Raw genomic sequence first — 15,971 nt, forward strand, 5'->3', positions numbered from 1 at the left:
CCTGGAACCTATGCGTCAAAATGCAGCCCTTTTGCCAGCAGGATTGTTGAGCCCTCGCTAAACTATTTTTGTTCCTGTTCTTTTTGTCCCTTTTTGGTGTGATTTTGCAATTCTGAAGTGTGGATTTTATCCTATTACCTTAGCTCTGCCTTTTTTCCAGTCAGATATTATTACGTGATTTGTTCAGGTTGCCTTTGTCTTATCTTCAATTAATCATACATATGCATTGTTTTTTTTTATTTATTTATTTTTAATTTTTATTTATTTTTGGATATGTAATGTGCATGGCTGCCCCAGCAACGAGGCGTCCCAGTGCAACCAGATACCACGGGACAGAAGAACCAAGGGGAGCAGGGTAACGAATTAGACGGCCGATGTAGGGAAAAGCCAGGTCTTTAAGGCTTTGCGAAAGGCCAGATGATACATAGTGTTTCTCATAAAGACCGGAAGCGAATTCCAAAGCTTCGCCGACAGGAAACAAAAGGAGCGACCTCCGGCCCTCGCTTTCCATACTCGCGGAACACGAGCCAGCGCGAAATCAGCGGAGCGCAATAGACGCCCCGGCTCATAGGGCGCCAGCAGATGATGTAGCCCTGCTGGGGCCTGATGTGTCAAAATCTTGTGAGAAAAACACAACACCTTAAACTCGATGCGCTTTTCAACCGGCGGCCAATGGAGTTTGGGAGTATATGCGCCACCGAGCAGGACCTAGGCAGTGCCACCAAGAGCCGGGCCGCCGCGTTCTGAACCCTCTGCAATCGCTTGATACTTGCCTTGTTAGCCCCCAAGTACAGAGAATTACTATAATCCAATCTGGACAAGATAGAGGCCTGTACAATGGTCTGGCGCACCTTGGGAGGAAAAAACCCCAGCAGCGGTCTTAGACCTCGCAACAGCCCAAAACAAACCCCGGCCACAGCTTTTGTTTGTTTATCGATGGTCAGATCATTATCCAACCAAACACCTAGGTTCTTCACAGCCTCCTTGAGGAGTGGGGCGGGTTTTAAACTATCCGGCCAGCACTGCTCAGACCAAAGCTCCCGGTCTTTGCCACTGGTATTCTCCTAAATTTTGGGGGATTTATTTTTCAGAACACTTTCCAGTTTGATGTTGTTCATGTTCACTAGCCTAAGAAAGTGGCTATTGACTTCAAAGGGATACGTGTTTCTTCATTTTATTGTCTTTAATAGTTTAAAGGCTATTACACGTCTGAACAAGTAATGTATTAAATAAATAAAATATGCAGGGTTGCTAGTGCCAACTCTTCAATCCCTGATGACACAGCACCCAGGATTATGTGCTGCATGGCCAAACACTTATAAGGTCCAAAGGGCAAGACCTATAGTCCTGAAATGGACTGTAAAAGAACCTATTTCATGGGTACCTCTCTTTCATACACCAGACCATAATACATATTGTCCTTTATGGACCACATCGCTGCCCATCTGTACTTCTGCGTGTGCACCTGGACCTGGTCCATCATCTCTTTGTTTTCTTGGACTGTATCGATGTTGTACTTCGAATGTCACAGTCCATTTGTATCTCTCTCTGTACTGGACCCTGGCCCACCTTTTTATCTTTGTGTACATATGCACCATACACTGTTACGTCTGTTGCTCTCTTTACATACAAACTCCAGTTGGTCTGTAACGCTTTGTATCTCTTTGTATAGCGGGCTTACTTCATCTGTACTTCTCTTAATAAACTAGTCTTGTTGAACTTTTTTCATGCACCAATATCTGTTCTATCCCTTCATAAACCAGGCCCGGTTCGTGTACCTATACCTGGCGCTGCTATATATTATGATAGACTATTTATAGAATGTACAGACATCCTTGAGGGTTTGAAGACACTAAAAAATGAGGGGAAAGGGTGAGTATTGGAATTAAGAAGTGCAGGGAGAGGAAAGAAGGAAGAAAAGATCCACATCTTGAAACTGTTCTAGGATTCAGTAGGAATTAGGCTACGTTTCAGAGGCAAATCCTTTCATATGCTGGAACTAAGTAAAGAGCAGTGTTTTCCACCACAGCTTTATTTGAGGTACCATGGATTATGAAGAAAGGGCAGCCTAGCTAACAAAACATTTCTAGTAGGGCAGTGAAAATGAATATGGCAGTCAAGAAAGCCTTACTTTCAGTGTTCTGTATTTGCACAAATCTTTACCCTTGAGGAATCATGGCATGAATCTGCAGCCAGTGAAGTTGGCAGAGTGAAGGTCGGGCATGACAAATTCTGGCCCATTAAGTATTAACCTAGATTTCAGACTTTTCTAGAGCTCATTTAGAGCTCAGCTACCCCAAATAAAGGGAGTAACAGTAATAAAGCCAGGAATCCATGATGGTGGAGGCCGCCGTAGGTTTACCATTCTCTATAAGCGATGGGAGGTCCTTACTTGGATGACAGAGATAGGAATGGCATGAAAAGGCAAGCGAAGAGTTCTTGGCTAAAAGAGGTAAGGTATTATCAATCCTAATGGCAAGGTTTTTAACAACTCCCACTGGTTACAAGCAGGCACACAAGACTGCGGGTCGTTAAGAGCCCTTGTCTTGTTGTCCCTCTGTTTAAAAGTGGTAATCTTTTAAAATACCAGGCCCTAGCCCATCTTTACCTGACTTCTACCCTGTACATGTTCTGTCTTTCATAAAACAGACCCAGCTCTGTCTGAATCTCAGTTATTATACCTGTATCTGTTCTGTTTCTTTATACGCTGAATCCTAGTTCTGCAGTTATTTTGTACCTGAATGAGGTCCATCTCTTTATTTGCTTGGCCCTTGTCCATCTATACTTCTCGTCGTATACCTATACTTGTTCTGCCTCTCATCCGTCTGTAGCTTGGTTCTTATACATCTACTTGGTGCATCTCTGAGTGTGCCAGGAGATGGTCTGTCTGTATATTTTTTAATAGGCTTATTCCTGCTCTGTCACTTTATATGCTTAATCTTAGTCCACATATCTGCCTCGGGCCAATCACTGTATACTGTGCCATGGTCTGTCTTACCTCTGTTCATATGTCTATGCCTGATCCATCCCCCTGATCTATCTGTTCTCTGAAGATGATCCAAGCAACGGTTAATCTATGACTTATTTAAGGGTTGGTTGCTTCTTTCCTCTATAAGTGGACCAATGGTCTCTCTATTTCAGAACCTCAGTGTCTGATTTAATCTATTTTTTGGTTGTCTTTTAGGGTATCTTCTTCCGACTCTACTACCCATGCTTGCCAAGTAGTGTCTCTGAGTCGCCTCTCTGGATCCCTCGCTATGAATACTGTTGTGGACTTGCAGAATATGCAAACCTGAACAGCAAGTGGTGTGCACCTTTACTCAACTATGCCTTTGGTAAGACCCTAGTCTATCTGCCTCACTCCCCATGCTTCTATTTAACTTTGATTTGGTAAGCGCCTGGTCTAGCTGCCTCCCAGTCATGTGCCTCTGCTGTAATATGCATTTGATCTTTCTCCCCCGTCTGCACACCTCTACTCAACTATGTTCTTCTTAATATCCTGCTCTAGCTCCCTCCTTGTATGTTTTAGTGCATCTTTTTAGTATTTTAGGCTTTTTGTTTTACATTCTGGGGGGATATCCAAATTCACGATGAAAATTTAAGCACCTACACTCGCAGATCAAGTTTCAAGAGGCTACATGGCAGCCCTGTGCTCTTACCTCACTCACAGATGCCATCGTGAGGCTGAAGAGGTCCTTGGTCTGTCCCCTTTCAAGAAAGGAGCTTTTTGGCTATATGTATGGATAGAACCAACAGGGATGGATAGCTCTGGCAGCTCAGTGTGGAAGCGCAGAGAGACCCGATCAGCTTCTCACAGATCAGGAGGCATTTCGGAGATTGCAATGGCGAGCAATTTACACAAAGAAGGGACTTCTAATGGGAACTTTTGATCGCCATCTTGGACAGGGGTGCCTACAATAAGCTAAATGGACCAAAATAATCTAGACTCGTACACTGTATTGTCAGACCGTTAACAAAAACTTACCGTTTTCTATATTATACAACTAAAATTAAAATAACTACATATTACTGAAGCGTCTTCAAAATTTTTGCTGCTCGCTGATGATTTTCTTTGGAAGACCGAGGTGTAGGGAAGCCGATGGGCCATGAAAGTCGGGGTGTTTATTACCCTGGGGTGGTTGCAGCATGCAGTATTGTTGTAGGGTGCTGCGCTGAGGATTGTTGAAATGTACAACCCATTCAAGAACTTACAAGGGCAGGATCTTTGTACTTAATATGTCTAGAGGGTAACATAGTGCGTCGCCATGTATAGCGATCTGAGAGGAAATGGCGTAACGTACAGGGATGCCGTCTTTGGGACTGGGGAACCGGGTTCGAGTCTCGGTGTCAGCTCTCTCTGTCACAAATAACACCATGCAGCCAGAAAAGGGAGAGGAGAAGGGGTGTGCTCAACACAGACAACCGGAAGGGTGCAGGAGCAAAGGCAACACAGACAACGGGCGATGGAACACAAGCAGGAAATTAAGAAAAGAAGCTGAGGCAAAAGAAAAAGTAGTGAGCCAACACTATATTATGCCAATCGTGAAATAATCCTTGTAACAGGGTCAGTCTGCAGAACGGGAACAAAACAGCCAAAAGTTGGAACAAACGAAAGCATTTACGTACCAAACCAAAGGTATTTTAAAAGGCAGGCTAAGGAACAAATAAAATGTATGGGCGTGGTGAAAGCCCACAGAAGGAGATACAGCATGTCAAACGAGACTACATGCTTGCTGCCTAGAATCGACCTAAAAAGGGGCATGAATATATGACAACCAATATATAGAGTAAATGGTTGATGTGTCTGTGCCTCCAATCATCAAATTCAATTGTGAAATGAATCGTAAAATGCACCTACCCAGCCGGACATCGGACATTGCTTTCCTCCTCTCCCCGTTTTGTTTCTTTTCCCTCCACCGCCTCCTCCCTCTGTTATTATTTGACTGCCTCCCCTTTTCCAGCCCGACTTTTCTGTGCCCCCTGTAGTACTGTCCCACCTTGTCGTTTTTTTCTTCTATGTTATGCTATGCTTTATTAAGTCATGTAACTATGTTATACTGTTTCCCTTTCTAAGTTATGCGACGCTCCAGCAACTGATGTAACTATGTAACCATGTACTGAAAGAATGTCCTACCTTATGTAAGGCGTTCTGATACCTCCGGATCTAGCCAGCGCTATATGAAACTTTTCAAATAATTAAATAAATTAATAAATAATGTTCATCACAATATAAAAGTATTCAAGATACTGTCTTAGGAGCCTAAGCACTGTGAATTCAATCCAGTTCTGTTAATGGGAACAAGGCTCGGATTTCCTATAAAGCCAAAAAATGGCTACCATTCAATTAGGCAGTGGAAACTAGACTTCCTGTAGACGTCTGCATGCAAAGTATCCTTTCAGCAGACTTGAAAATCTCTGAACATTGCAGCTGTTCAGGCAGAAGTGCAACATAAAAAGGTGCACTTTTAAACTGTTCCCAATCCATGGATGTTTCCATTACAACATCAGGAAACGGGACAGTGCTAAAAAAAGAAAAATTAGAGCAAATCAAAAAATATAACCAACTGACTTTTGGCTGGATTGGTTGACTATGAAAGCCCTTCATTCACCAGGAAACTGTGGAAGAAGGATGAAATCAGATGTCAAGCATTACAGTGGTCTACATGAAAAAACAGGCATTGGCAAAGCAAAGAGCTTCCCTCCAGCCTTTTGGCGTTGGCATTTCTTGTTTGCTACTGTCATTATTTTTGCAAAACTTTATTGTTGACAAAGCTGCCGAGCCCTCATCAATCTAAAAAGAAATTCGCTAAAGGCAAAAATATTTCTTAGCCTTAAAAACGAACACATTGCCCTGACTCTGAAGGAAACTACTGTGTATGTGGATGCGGCATTTGTGAAAGGGCTGCATGCTGTAACTCACAGTGAAGTAAATCAATGGCTGGCATGGGCAGACCCATTGCCTATGTTGCATGCTGGAGTGGGTGAAAGGAAAATGTGAATGACACAGAAAATACTGGGACACAGAAAGGTAAACAGTTAAATAGATGGAGACGGTTGCATAGGTAGATAGATAGATAGATAGAGAGATAGAGAGATAGATAGACTGGTACATGGACAGTTAGGTAAATAGATGGACAGACACAAATATAAAGATACAGTTTGAAGATAGATAGATAGATAGATAGATAGGTACTTAGGCAGATATGTAAATAAATGGACAGACAGACACAAATGTATAAATAGGCTTGCAAGATAGATAGATAGTTTGATAGAAAGTCTCCCTCGAGAAAGTCTGGAGAAGGGAACCAACACCGGACAACATGACCACCCTCAAGCTTGCCACCCGGAAGCACCACCAACTGATCCGCGCCACCAAGAAAACTGCATTCAAGGACAGACTGGACAACAACGCACACAACTGCAAGGAACTCTTCAACATCGTGAAAGAGCTCTCCAACCCCAACGCAGGAAACAACGACATCACCCCATCGCAAGACCTCTGCAACTCCCTCGCCTCCTACTTCCACAACAAGATCGCGGACATACACAACAGCTTCAGCAGTCAACCATCGCACACAACGACCGCAGCAACGCCACCCACCACCACCCTCCGCGCCTGGACTCCGATCAGCACCGATGACACCGTCCGCATGATGAACTCCATCCACTCCGGATCGCCGACCGACCCCTGCCCTCACCACGTCTTCAACAAGGCCGACACTGTCATCGCACCCCACCTGCGGGACATCATCAACACCTCCTTCGACACCGCCACCTTCCCGGAGAGCTGGAAGCACGCCGAACTCAGCGCTCTACTAAAGAAACCAACAGCGGACCCCACCGAACTCAAGAACTACCGCCCCATCTCGCTCCTCCCGTTTCCAGCCAAAGTCATCGAGAAGACCGTCAACAAATAGCTGCTCGCCTTCCTCGAGATGAATGGATCCCTCGACCCGTCACAGTCTGGCTTCCGAGCCAACCACAGCACCGAGACCGCCCTCATCGCTGCCACCGATGACATCCGAGCCCTGATGGACAACGGAGAAACAGCGGCCCTCATCCTCCTAGACCTCTCCGCCGCATTCGACACTGTCTGCCACCGCACCCTAGTGCAACGCCTCAGCAACGTCGGAATTCAAGAGAAGGCACTGGAATGGATAGTCTCCTTCCTCGACGGAAGAACACAGAGAGTTCGTCTACCACCGTACAAGTCAGAGGCCACCGAAGTCATCTGTGGCGTCCCTCAAGGATCCTCGCTGAGCCCCACCCTCTTCAACGTCTACATGAGCCCCCTCGCGCCCATCGCACGCCAACACAACCTGAACATCATCTCCTACGCCGATGACACCCAGCTGATCCTCTCACTGACCAACGACCCCGCCGCTTCCAGAGCCAACCTTCACGAAGGGATGAAAGCCGTAGCCGAATGGATGACGACCAGCCGCTTGAAACTCAACTCAGACAAGACGGAAGTCCTCATCCTGGGCTCCTCGCCCTCCGCCTGGGACGACTCCTGGTGGCCCCCCGCCCTGGGCTCCGCACCGACAGACCACGCACGCAACCTGGGCTTCATCCTGGACTCCTCCCTCTCCATGACCAGACAAGTCAACGCCGTCTCCTCGTCATGCTTCAACATCCTGCGCATGCTACGAAAGATCTTCCGGTGGATCCCCACCGAGACCAGGAAGACGGTCACCCAGGCCCTCGTCACCAGCCGACTGGACTACGGCAACGCCCTCTACGCCGGAACCACCGCCAAGCTCCAGAAGAGACTCCAGCGGATCCAGAACGCCTCAGCCAGACTCATCCTCGACATCCCCCGACGCAGCCACATCTCCGGACATCTGAGAGACCTGCACTGGCTCCCCGTCAACAAGAGAATCACCTTCCGTCTCCTCACCCACGCACACAGAGCCCTACACGACCAAGGCCCGAGCTACCTCAACAACCGCATCAACTTCTACGTTCCCAAACGCCACCTCCGATCAGCCAGTCACGCCCTCGCCGCCGTCCCCCGCATCCGAAGATCGACAACAGGAGGAAGGTCCTTCTCCCACCTGGCCGCCAAGACCTGGAACTCCCTCCCGACCGACCTGCGCCTGACCCAAGACCACCTTTCCTTCAGGAAGAAGCTCAAGACCAGGCTTTTCGAGCAGTAGCAGCACTGCCCCCCCCCCCCCCAAGCGCCTTGAGACCCTCCGGGTAAGTAGTGCGCTATATAAATGTCCATGATTGATTGATTGATAGATATTGGAAATTGGAGTAAGCAGCACATCTTCCATTAGTAATATTGTTTAATGTCGGTATAAACATGGCATACAAGAGCACTGAAAGTAAACTAAAAAGCCATGCAAGCAGGACATACAGACTAAATAGGTCTACAAGTATAACTGTAGTCCCCAATTAAAATACATACCTGCATTGACATACAGGAGTGCAGTTATAAATGCTCTTCATTGCATGCATACTAAAAAGAGGATAACTTCATGAATAACAGTTTCAAATGGACACAATCTGGTATGCTATCAATTTGCAGCTGTCAGATAAACATAGGCCTTTCCAAAAGGAATTTACAACAGCATTAGCAGTAGATAGGAACTGATAAAGGTGGAATGTGCCCTGTGCTCACATTTGGTAGAAAGTATCCTGCTATCACATCAGACTCTATAGAAAAATACAACAAAAAAGTACTGCATTGCACTGAAGTGAAGTACCTTATGTACAGATGTGCTCCTTGTGAAAGAGCAGATTGCAGTCACTCAAAGTGAAGTTAGCCAGTGGCAGAAGTAGGATGACCAATTAATTGCCCCATGCTGTATGGTGTAAGTGGAAGCAAAATGTGAATGACACAGCAACAGACCAATAGATGAAGAGAGCTAGCTGAATATATAAGTATACTTCCAAATAATTTTGGTAAATCAAAAAGGTCTTCGCTAACACCAGACCAAAAATGTCAACTTGCATAACGTAAGCATAGGTCCAGATTAATATAGTAAAACAAAAAGGATGCTGGACTGAATTCTGAACATTGTCAAACATTCACCCCCAGTACAGAGATCTGGCCTAAATCCATCATTTGTTTGCTCACTGTGCTAGTCCAGTTTAGGCCCAGTGATATGCAAATCAGTCTTGACCTTGCTCCCCATGGGGACAGTCCAGCCCAATCTACCAGGCCAGGTCATCTCCGGACCTGAAACAAGCATCCTGGGAACCGTTAAGGGGTCTTGAGTATGCCCAGATGTGAGTCCCTTGCTCTCTTTGCCACGGGATTCAAGCTGGTCTGGCTGATGAGGGGATGATACCCCACAACCGGTCCCAGGATGCTTGTTTTCGGTCCTGGGAGGAAATGACCTGGCTGTTCGAGTTCGCCTGTTCTCATGAGGAGCAGGGTCAAGATTGATTTGCATATGGCTGCGTCCAAACTGTGGTGGCATAGTGTGCAAAAGAACAATGGATTAAACCCAGATCTCGTGACTGGGGGTGTGTGTTTTAAATGCTTCAGCACTCCATCCCTCATCTTTTTGTGTTCGCCATGTTTGCCCTAAGAGACCATGGGTATGCCCATATGTGGGTCCCTTGCTTGCTGTGCCACTGGATTCAAGCTAGTCCAGTATAACCGATAAGGGGTGATACCTCAAAACCGATCCTAGGATGCTTGATTCTGGGCCAGGGAGGACCTGATCTGGCAGTTCGGGCTGAACTGTTCTCAGGAGGAGCAGGGTCAATATTGATTTGCATAAGGCTGGATCCAAACTAGGGTGGCAAGGTGAGCAAACGAATGATGGATTTAACCCAGAACTCTTGACTGGGGGTGAGTGTTTAAAAAGTTTCAGCACTCCTACCATCATCTTGTGGTGTTTGCTATGTTTGGCCTAAGTGGCCAAGGGTGTACCCAGACGTAGGTCCCTTGCTTGCTGTGCCACTGGATTCAAGCTAGCCTGGCTGATATCTGGTGATCTTATGAAAAAGAGGGATTTGGGACCCGGAGCCTATTGTTTAAACAGGTCCTACACACATGGCTCCAAAAGAGCATGTGACGCAAGGGGAGTGTAGTTCCTAAGAATGGGAAAGGGATGGGAAAGACCAGTCTTTTGTCATGTTGCCCTCACACACCCCGAAAGGTGTCATGCTTCATCATTGGGCCTTGCTCCTCGTCAGGCCGGCGCTGCAATGCTCGACGGGCTCACCGTTGCCGGGGCTCTTTGTCGGAGATCTTTTTGAGAAGCCGTATGGGTGCGTGCGGGTATAAGGAGAGTGAAAGGTGTGTGCACAAGGACGGTGACTTTAAAATAGGTCAGGGACAGTCCTATACAAAAAATATGTTTAATGTTTCTCGGTAGTTCCTGCCTAATTAAAATAAAGTGGATGTCCTAGCGGGTGGCTATGTGACCAGCGGCCAATCGCTAGGGTAAGGTCAAAATGTTTCGTGCCTGCTTGTTCCTAATGGAATCGGGTGGCACCTCTTCAGGACCTATTGTAGTGTAGTGCACAGCTAAAGACAGGTGCCAGATTGGTTGAAGGTAGCCTGTCTAGGAGCCCTAGTAGTCCTGTACTGGGCGCCGTGGCAACCCGAGTGGCAGGCGCTACGGCCTGACGGGGGTGCAGAGGAGCATGATATTGCTCCACTGGGCGGGGTGGCGGCAACCGACCGTGACCTACCCTCGCTCCTGTTCCCCGTGGGGAACAGGAGCGAGGGTAGGTCACGGACCTCCTCTCGGTAGGTAGGTGTGATTTTGATTTGGTCACATTGTCATCTATAACAGTAGCAACACTTTAAGAGCAGAGGCCCTGATGAAAGCCGAGGGATTGATTGCCCGTTAGGCAGAAACATGTTGGCCCATTTTCCGACAGATATTTGGTCATACTGTCATTTGCACTGTTCTGGTTTTTAATTAGGGGATGTGCCCTGCCTTTTAATAAAGTAGTAGTTTTGAGGACACATTATCCTATTCTAACTCACCACTTTTGTTTATGTTGCACCGTAGGTTCACCATTATCACAACCATCAATGATTAGCTATCAGAAGGCGGTTCATAGATAACTGTGGACCAGATCCAGTACCATTAATTGACTGTGTGGCATGTGGTCTCGATGATCAAGGGACCAGCCTTTTCACAAGTTGGACAGCCAGATGATATGACTGATCACTAAGTCTGTTTGATGGTAATCCACTATCTGATGGTTTGGATCTTGTCGACCAGTTTTGGATGTATTTGAGTTTGTTTAATTAGTGATTCATTTGTTGCCAAACTTTTATGTGTTCCCGGTTGTGAGGCTGTTCTATGGTGACTTGGGCACCTATGGACTTTATAGTCATTAATGACAGCTGAGCCAAACTTGGTGGCTTTCAGACCCCCTGTGTTCTTTTGTGTTGATCATATTGTGTAGCTGGGGATTTGAACCAGGCAAGGGTCTTTAAACGTTGTATCCCTATGATCCTCTCCCCTCTGTTTGTTGTGATGGTTCTAAAAATAAAACAACTATATCTTTGATATAAAAACAATTGACCTGGAGTTCAGTCTTTGAGTGTGTGAAACCCTTTGCTGACTTTGTGAGAACAACAAATGGTTTAACCTGTCCTCTGGTACTGCCTTACTGCTCGACCAAGCTACCACTTTAGAGAGTAAGGTCACACCTGGCTTTAACCTCTGTTATACCTCTGGGGTTTGTGGACTCTATACACACTGTACCTTATTCTGGTCCAGTATATATAGAGCCACTTTCTCACACACCCCGTTCACACTGTGCCAGTGGAACTAAGCTATACCAGCTTATGAACCCTAATAAGGGCAAAACGGGTCCAGAGTTGCTTTTGTTCTGGTTCAGGGAGGACATGGCCTGGCATTTCGAACAGGACAGTTCCCAGTGGAGCAGGGTCAAGACTGATTTGTATATGGCTGGGATCAAAATGTGGTGGCATGGTGTGCAAATTAACGATGAACTGAGATGCGGTCCGAGTACTTACCAGCGCCTGAGGTTACTTCAAGCACTCCATCCATCACTTTTTTGTGTACTTCAGTCTGACGCTCTAGGTAGGACAAATATGCCTAGACTTGGGTCCCATGCAATGCACTCTGTGCCACTGGAACCAATCTGTACCCGGCTGATTTTGTACCCGGCTGATGAGCCCTAATAAGGGCAAAACCAGTTTGTGTTTGCTTGTGTTCAGGTTCATGGAGTGCTTGGCCTGGCAGTTTAGGCTGGACTGTTCCCACTGGAGCAGGGTCAAGACTTATTGTTGTCTGTTGAGTATAAACTGTTGTTGCTTGATGTGCGAAATAATGATGGACTGGGATGGGGCCCTTGCAATTTCCAGTGGCTGAGATTAATCTGTGCATTCCGTCCATCCCTTTTTATGGGCTGGCTTGACAGTGCAGCAATCGCCATACAATGTGAGTACCACTAGAGAGGGGCTTTGGCTCCACCCACATGGTGGAAACCAGGAGTACATTTTTTGATTGGGCAGAAGATGTGTGCCTTCACACAAAAAAACGTGCTTGCCCTCCACCAACTGTGATCATTTTGTTTATCTATCCAGCTGATGAGCTCGAACTTTCGGAGGCACACTCATGGCATTGTAATGCTATAAAAATGTATTTAATAGCTATCTAATGTATGGTGTTTGTCCTTCTCTGGCAACAGCACAGATGGGAGAAGGGCAGTCATTAGCCTACATGGATTTTTTAGTCTGGCATCACATATCCTTTTAACCGGCACCAATATTATTCTTCAGGTCTTTGCTTACACACAAATGCATGTGCTATTTACTGCTTCACATTACCGTAGAACATTCCTTTAAAGCCAGACCTATTGGCATTGACAATGCTTGTTTGTATACTTCATCGAGGAGGAAAATAAGCAGTAAACCAAAGAGGCCGAGGTATGTATGGGCACTTCTTTGTCAAAAGAGGCAAGTAATGCACCTATCACTTCCAACTCAACGGCATTGCTAAGTGCTATAAGACACGGAGGAGGGGTGCTGCAATAAAACAGGCAGGTGGGAACTGCGGTCCCCGTTCACAGCGTCAAAGTGGCACATCCTGTTCTCTGGGCCCGTGAACTGAGCACAGTTGAGGGGGGGAGACTGGGGCGAGTGGGGCAGCTGCCAGAGGCGCGGGCAGCCGTTCTCAGGAAACCGAGCCACACAAAAAATACTGGTATTCACTAGGATTCTGCAGGGCGCGGCCCCTCCCTCCCTTCCTGTTTCCTGAGCTACAGTTGCATTTCGGTTACAAACTGGCTGCAGAGTGAAGGCAGCGCCACAGAGAAATACTAAACTGTATCCTCGACCCACCTTGCACTGCAGGGGAGGCCTCGGGCTCCACTGCCCTCGCTCCATCCCCGCTTAAACTAAAAAGAAATATAATGAATTCCGCTTGCACCATGTACTGTTCAACATAAATCACTCAATAACGACCATTTGTACGTCGCGTGTGAATGACAGCGTGCACGGAACGGTTTGCCTCTGACTTCTGATTTGTGTATCACGTGTCCCACGTGCGTTCACCGCCCCTTGTTATTTCAGTGAGGTTGTGTGGTGTGTGGGCGGGTGGGGCCACCCCAGGTGTGAGCTGCCCCCCAGGTGTGAGCTGATGTCTAACGTGTCTCCCTCTTGGCCCTCTAGGCTCCAACAAAGTCCCCGTCAGCTGGAACGGGCCCTTTCTGGCGCGTGACTCCAAGTACCCGCTCATTGTCTTCTCCCACGGGCTGGGGGCCATCCGGTAAGAGCCGGGAGTGTTGGCTTTTTTGGGGGAAAGATGGAGGGGCAAGAGGGGAGTTGTAATGCCCCACTGTGAGAAGTAGGAGAGACAGCATTCCCTTCGTAACTGGTTTAATGCCAGGTGTTTGGGGTCTCGTCAAGGCAGCGGGGCAGGTTAGTCCGTAGGGGCCCTCTTATAGTGGTGGGTAGGTAATGTTAAGGGGGGGTCTTTAGAATAGTAGGCGGGATTGAGTTTGGGTTTTTAAAGAATAGTGGTTGGGGCAGGGTTAAACAAGTCTCCTCTGGAGTAGTGGGTGAGGTAGTGTTAGGGGCTTCTCTGATACACAGGGATAGTTAAGTAGTGGGGTTCCTTTATAGTAAAGTGAGTGGGATCAAAGAAGGGGTTCCACCAAGGAGGAGTGTGAGGGGTGGGTCAGATAGTGTTCACCAGGCACCAGTGTGAGCAAGAAGGATAGGAAAATGTCCTCTCTTGCGCAGGTTTTCGCCATAAAGCAGTGTGTGGTATATTGTTCTAAGGTACAAGTCACTGGGCACTGGCTAGGGCACAGTTCTGCAGTCTTTGTGAAAGGCAGTCAGAGTTTTAGGGCCAGGCGTCTCCACCATAGATCAGTGCGTGGGATGGAGTGATGGAAGGATGTAATATTCTGTGTCTCTGTTACGGAAGTGTAGATCTGAGGAAGAAAGCAACACATTAGAAAGGTGCGCTGCAAAGCACTGTCTCTCCATCAGCTTTGTTAAATGAGAGTAGGGCAGGGGAAGGGTCAGTAACATGACAGTGTGGCTGGCCCAAGCGCTACCCATCTTTCAGAGAACTGGACTGAGAACAGTGAATACAGAAGGGGCTGTGACAGGGACATGAGGGGCACTCGTCAAAGAGGGGAGCTGGCAGAACAGTGGGGCGGACACAGACGAGGTGGCAACAATGTGCACCCACATACACAGCGCAGGAAGAGCAATGTAAGCAGCACAGCAAGCTTCTCTCATACAGGCAGTGGCTATGCAGGCTTTTCTGAAGCACACAGCAGATGAGTGACATTCACTCGTACACAGAGGAGGCACAGCTTTGGCAGAAGCATTCAATGTCCATTCCCAAGCAGATCCGGTGCATTAAGGACAGCGGCATGGAAAGCTTCCCTCTCACCCAACAGGCAACAGCATCAGCAGCTGTGGAGCAAGCTTCTATCTCGTTAAGCCAACGCAGGCAGCAAGGTTCAAATCCATTACACAAAGAAAAGAACAGCATTAGCAGTAGTTTAAGCTTCACTCTCACACTTTGAAAAAAGTGTAGTACATGTTAGGGTAGTGTAAGGTTTCCTCACACGAACGAACCAACAGCATAAGGTTCTCTCACTCCCAGATGTGATGCAGCTAAAGAAACAAGAGGGTGAACTAACCCAACAAATAGGAGGACCGCATGAGCAACTTCAGGGTATGCCCCAGCCGCTGACAAATGCAAATCAAATGTCTATCAGTGCAAGTAAGACAAGAAAACGAGATGAAGATACTAAGTCCAAGTTAAACACTGGCCTTTTGACTGGACACCTTTATGCTTACTTACACCAACTCTCCCACGAGTCACCCTCACTTCGAAGCAAAAATATCAGACTCCGATAGCGAACAAACTGGGCAAGGTTAAAGGAACCCTGCACTAGCATGAGACCACCCGCAGGAAAACATGAACTGTAACTTCCCAAGTTAGGGCTCTCTTAATTCCATGCAAACACATAACCATCCATGACTGCTAAAGACACTCTACAACCATGAAACTATCCCCTCACGGAGGTTATACCCACCACACTCAAGGTTTTAGTCCCCAGACTCTTTCACCCCAAGTGTTCTCCGGCACTTGACTCCCTGCCACAGAACCACCCCTCGCCCTGTTGTGCCATTTCCCTTCACACCTATAAAGTTGCATTAAATGCTTTAATGGTTTCATAGGTGGAAAGGACCGAATGTAAAGTAAAGTGTAACACCAGTGTAGGCGTCCCTCAAAAACAACAAATACATCTTTGCTGGAAGCAGAAGCAGTGGAGTCTTCTCTTAAACCCAGAAGAGCGAAGTCTCACAGCCTCCCCTCGGTGAACCAGGAGTAGATTTCCCAAGGACACTGAAGCCCCCTCACCCCAACCCTCCCTAGAGAGGCCAAAGTGAGAAGTCACCTCGAACAGGCTGTTGCCCACACACCAGCCAGCCACCCTCAAGAAATAGTGTGCAGGATGACCCTGGACAGGCCACCACAGCAGTTGGCCCC

The 15,971-nt window shown here is 47.2% G+C and overlaps 1 protein-coding gene across 1 annotated transcript in view; it reads left to right on the forward strand.

Annotated features, from left to right (window-relative positions):
- PAFAH2 (platelet activating factor acetylhydrolase 2) overlaps positions 1 to 15,971 on the forward strand; it is a 124,222-nt gene that overhangs the window by 38,131 nt on the left and 70,120 nt on the right. The window contains exons 4-5 of the mRNA XM_078682693.1: positions 3,185 to 3,335; positions 13,625 to 13,721. Of these exons, the coding sequence (XP_078538819.1) occupies positions 3,185 to 3,335; positions 13,625 to 13,721 (248 nt within the window). The remainder of the gene's footprint in view (positions 1 to 3,184; positions 3,336 to 13,624; positions 13,722 to 15,971) is intronic.

The sequence above is a fragment of the Lissotriton helveticus genome, chromosome 3_1, assembly GCF_964261635.1.
Source record: "Lissotriton helveticus chromosome 3_1, aLisHel1.1, whole genome shotgun sequence".
Taxonomy (NCBI): Eukaryota; Metazoa; Chordata; class Amphibia; order Caudata; family Salamandridae; genus Lissotriton; species Lissotriton helveticus.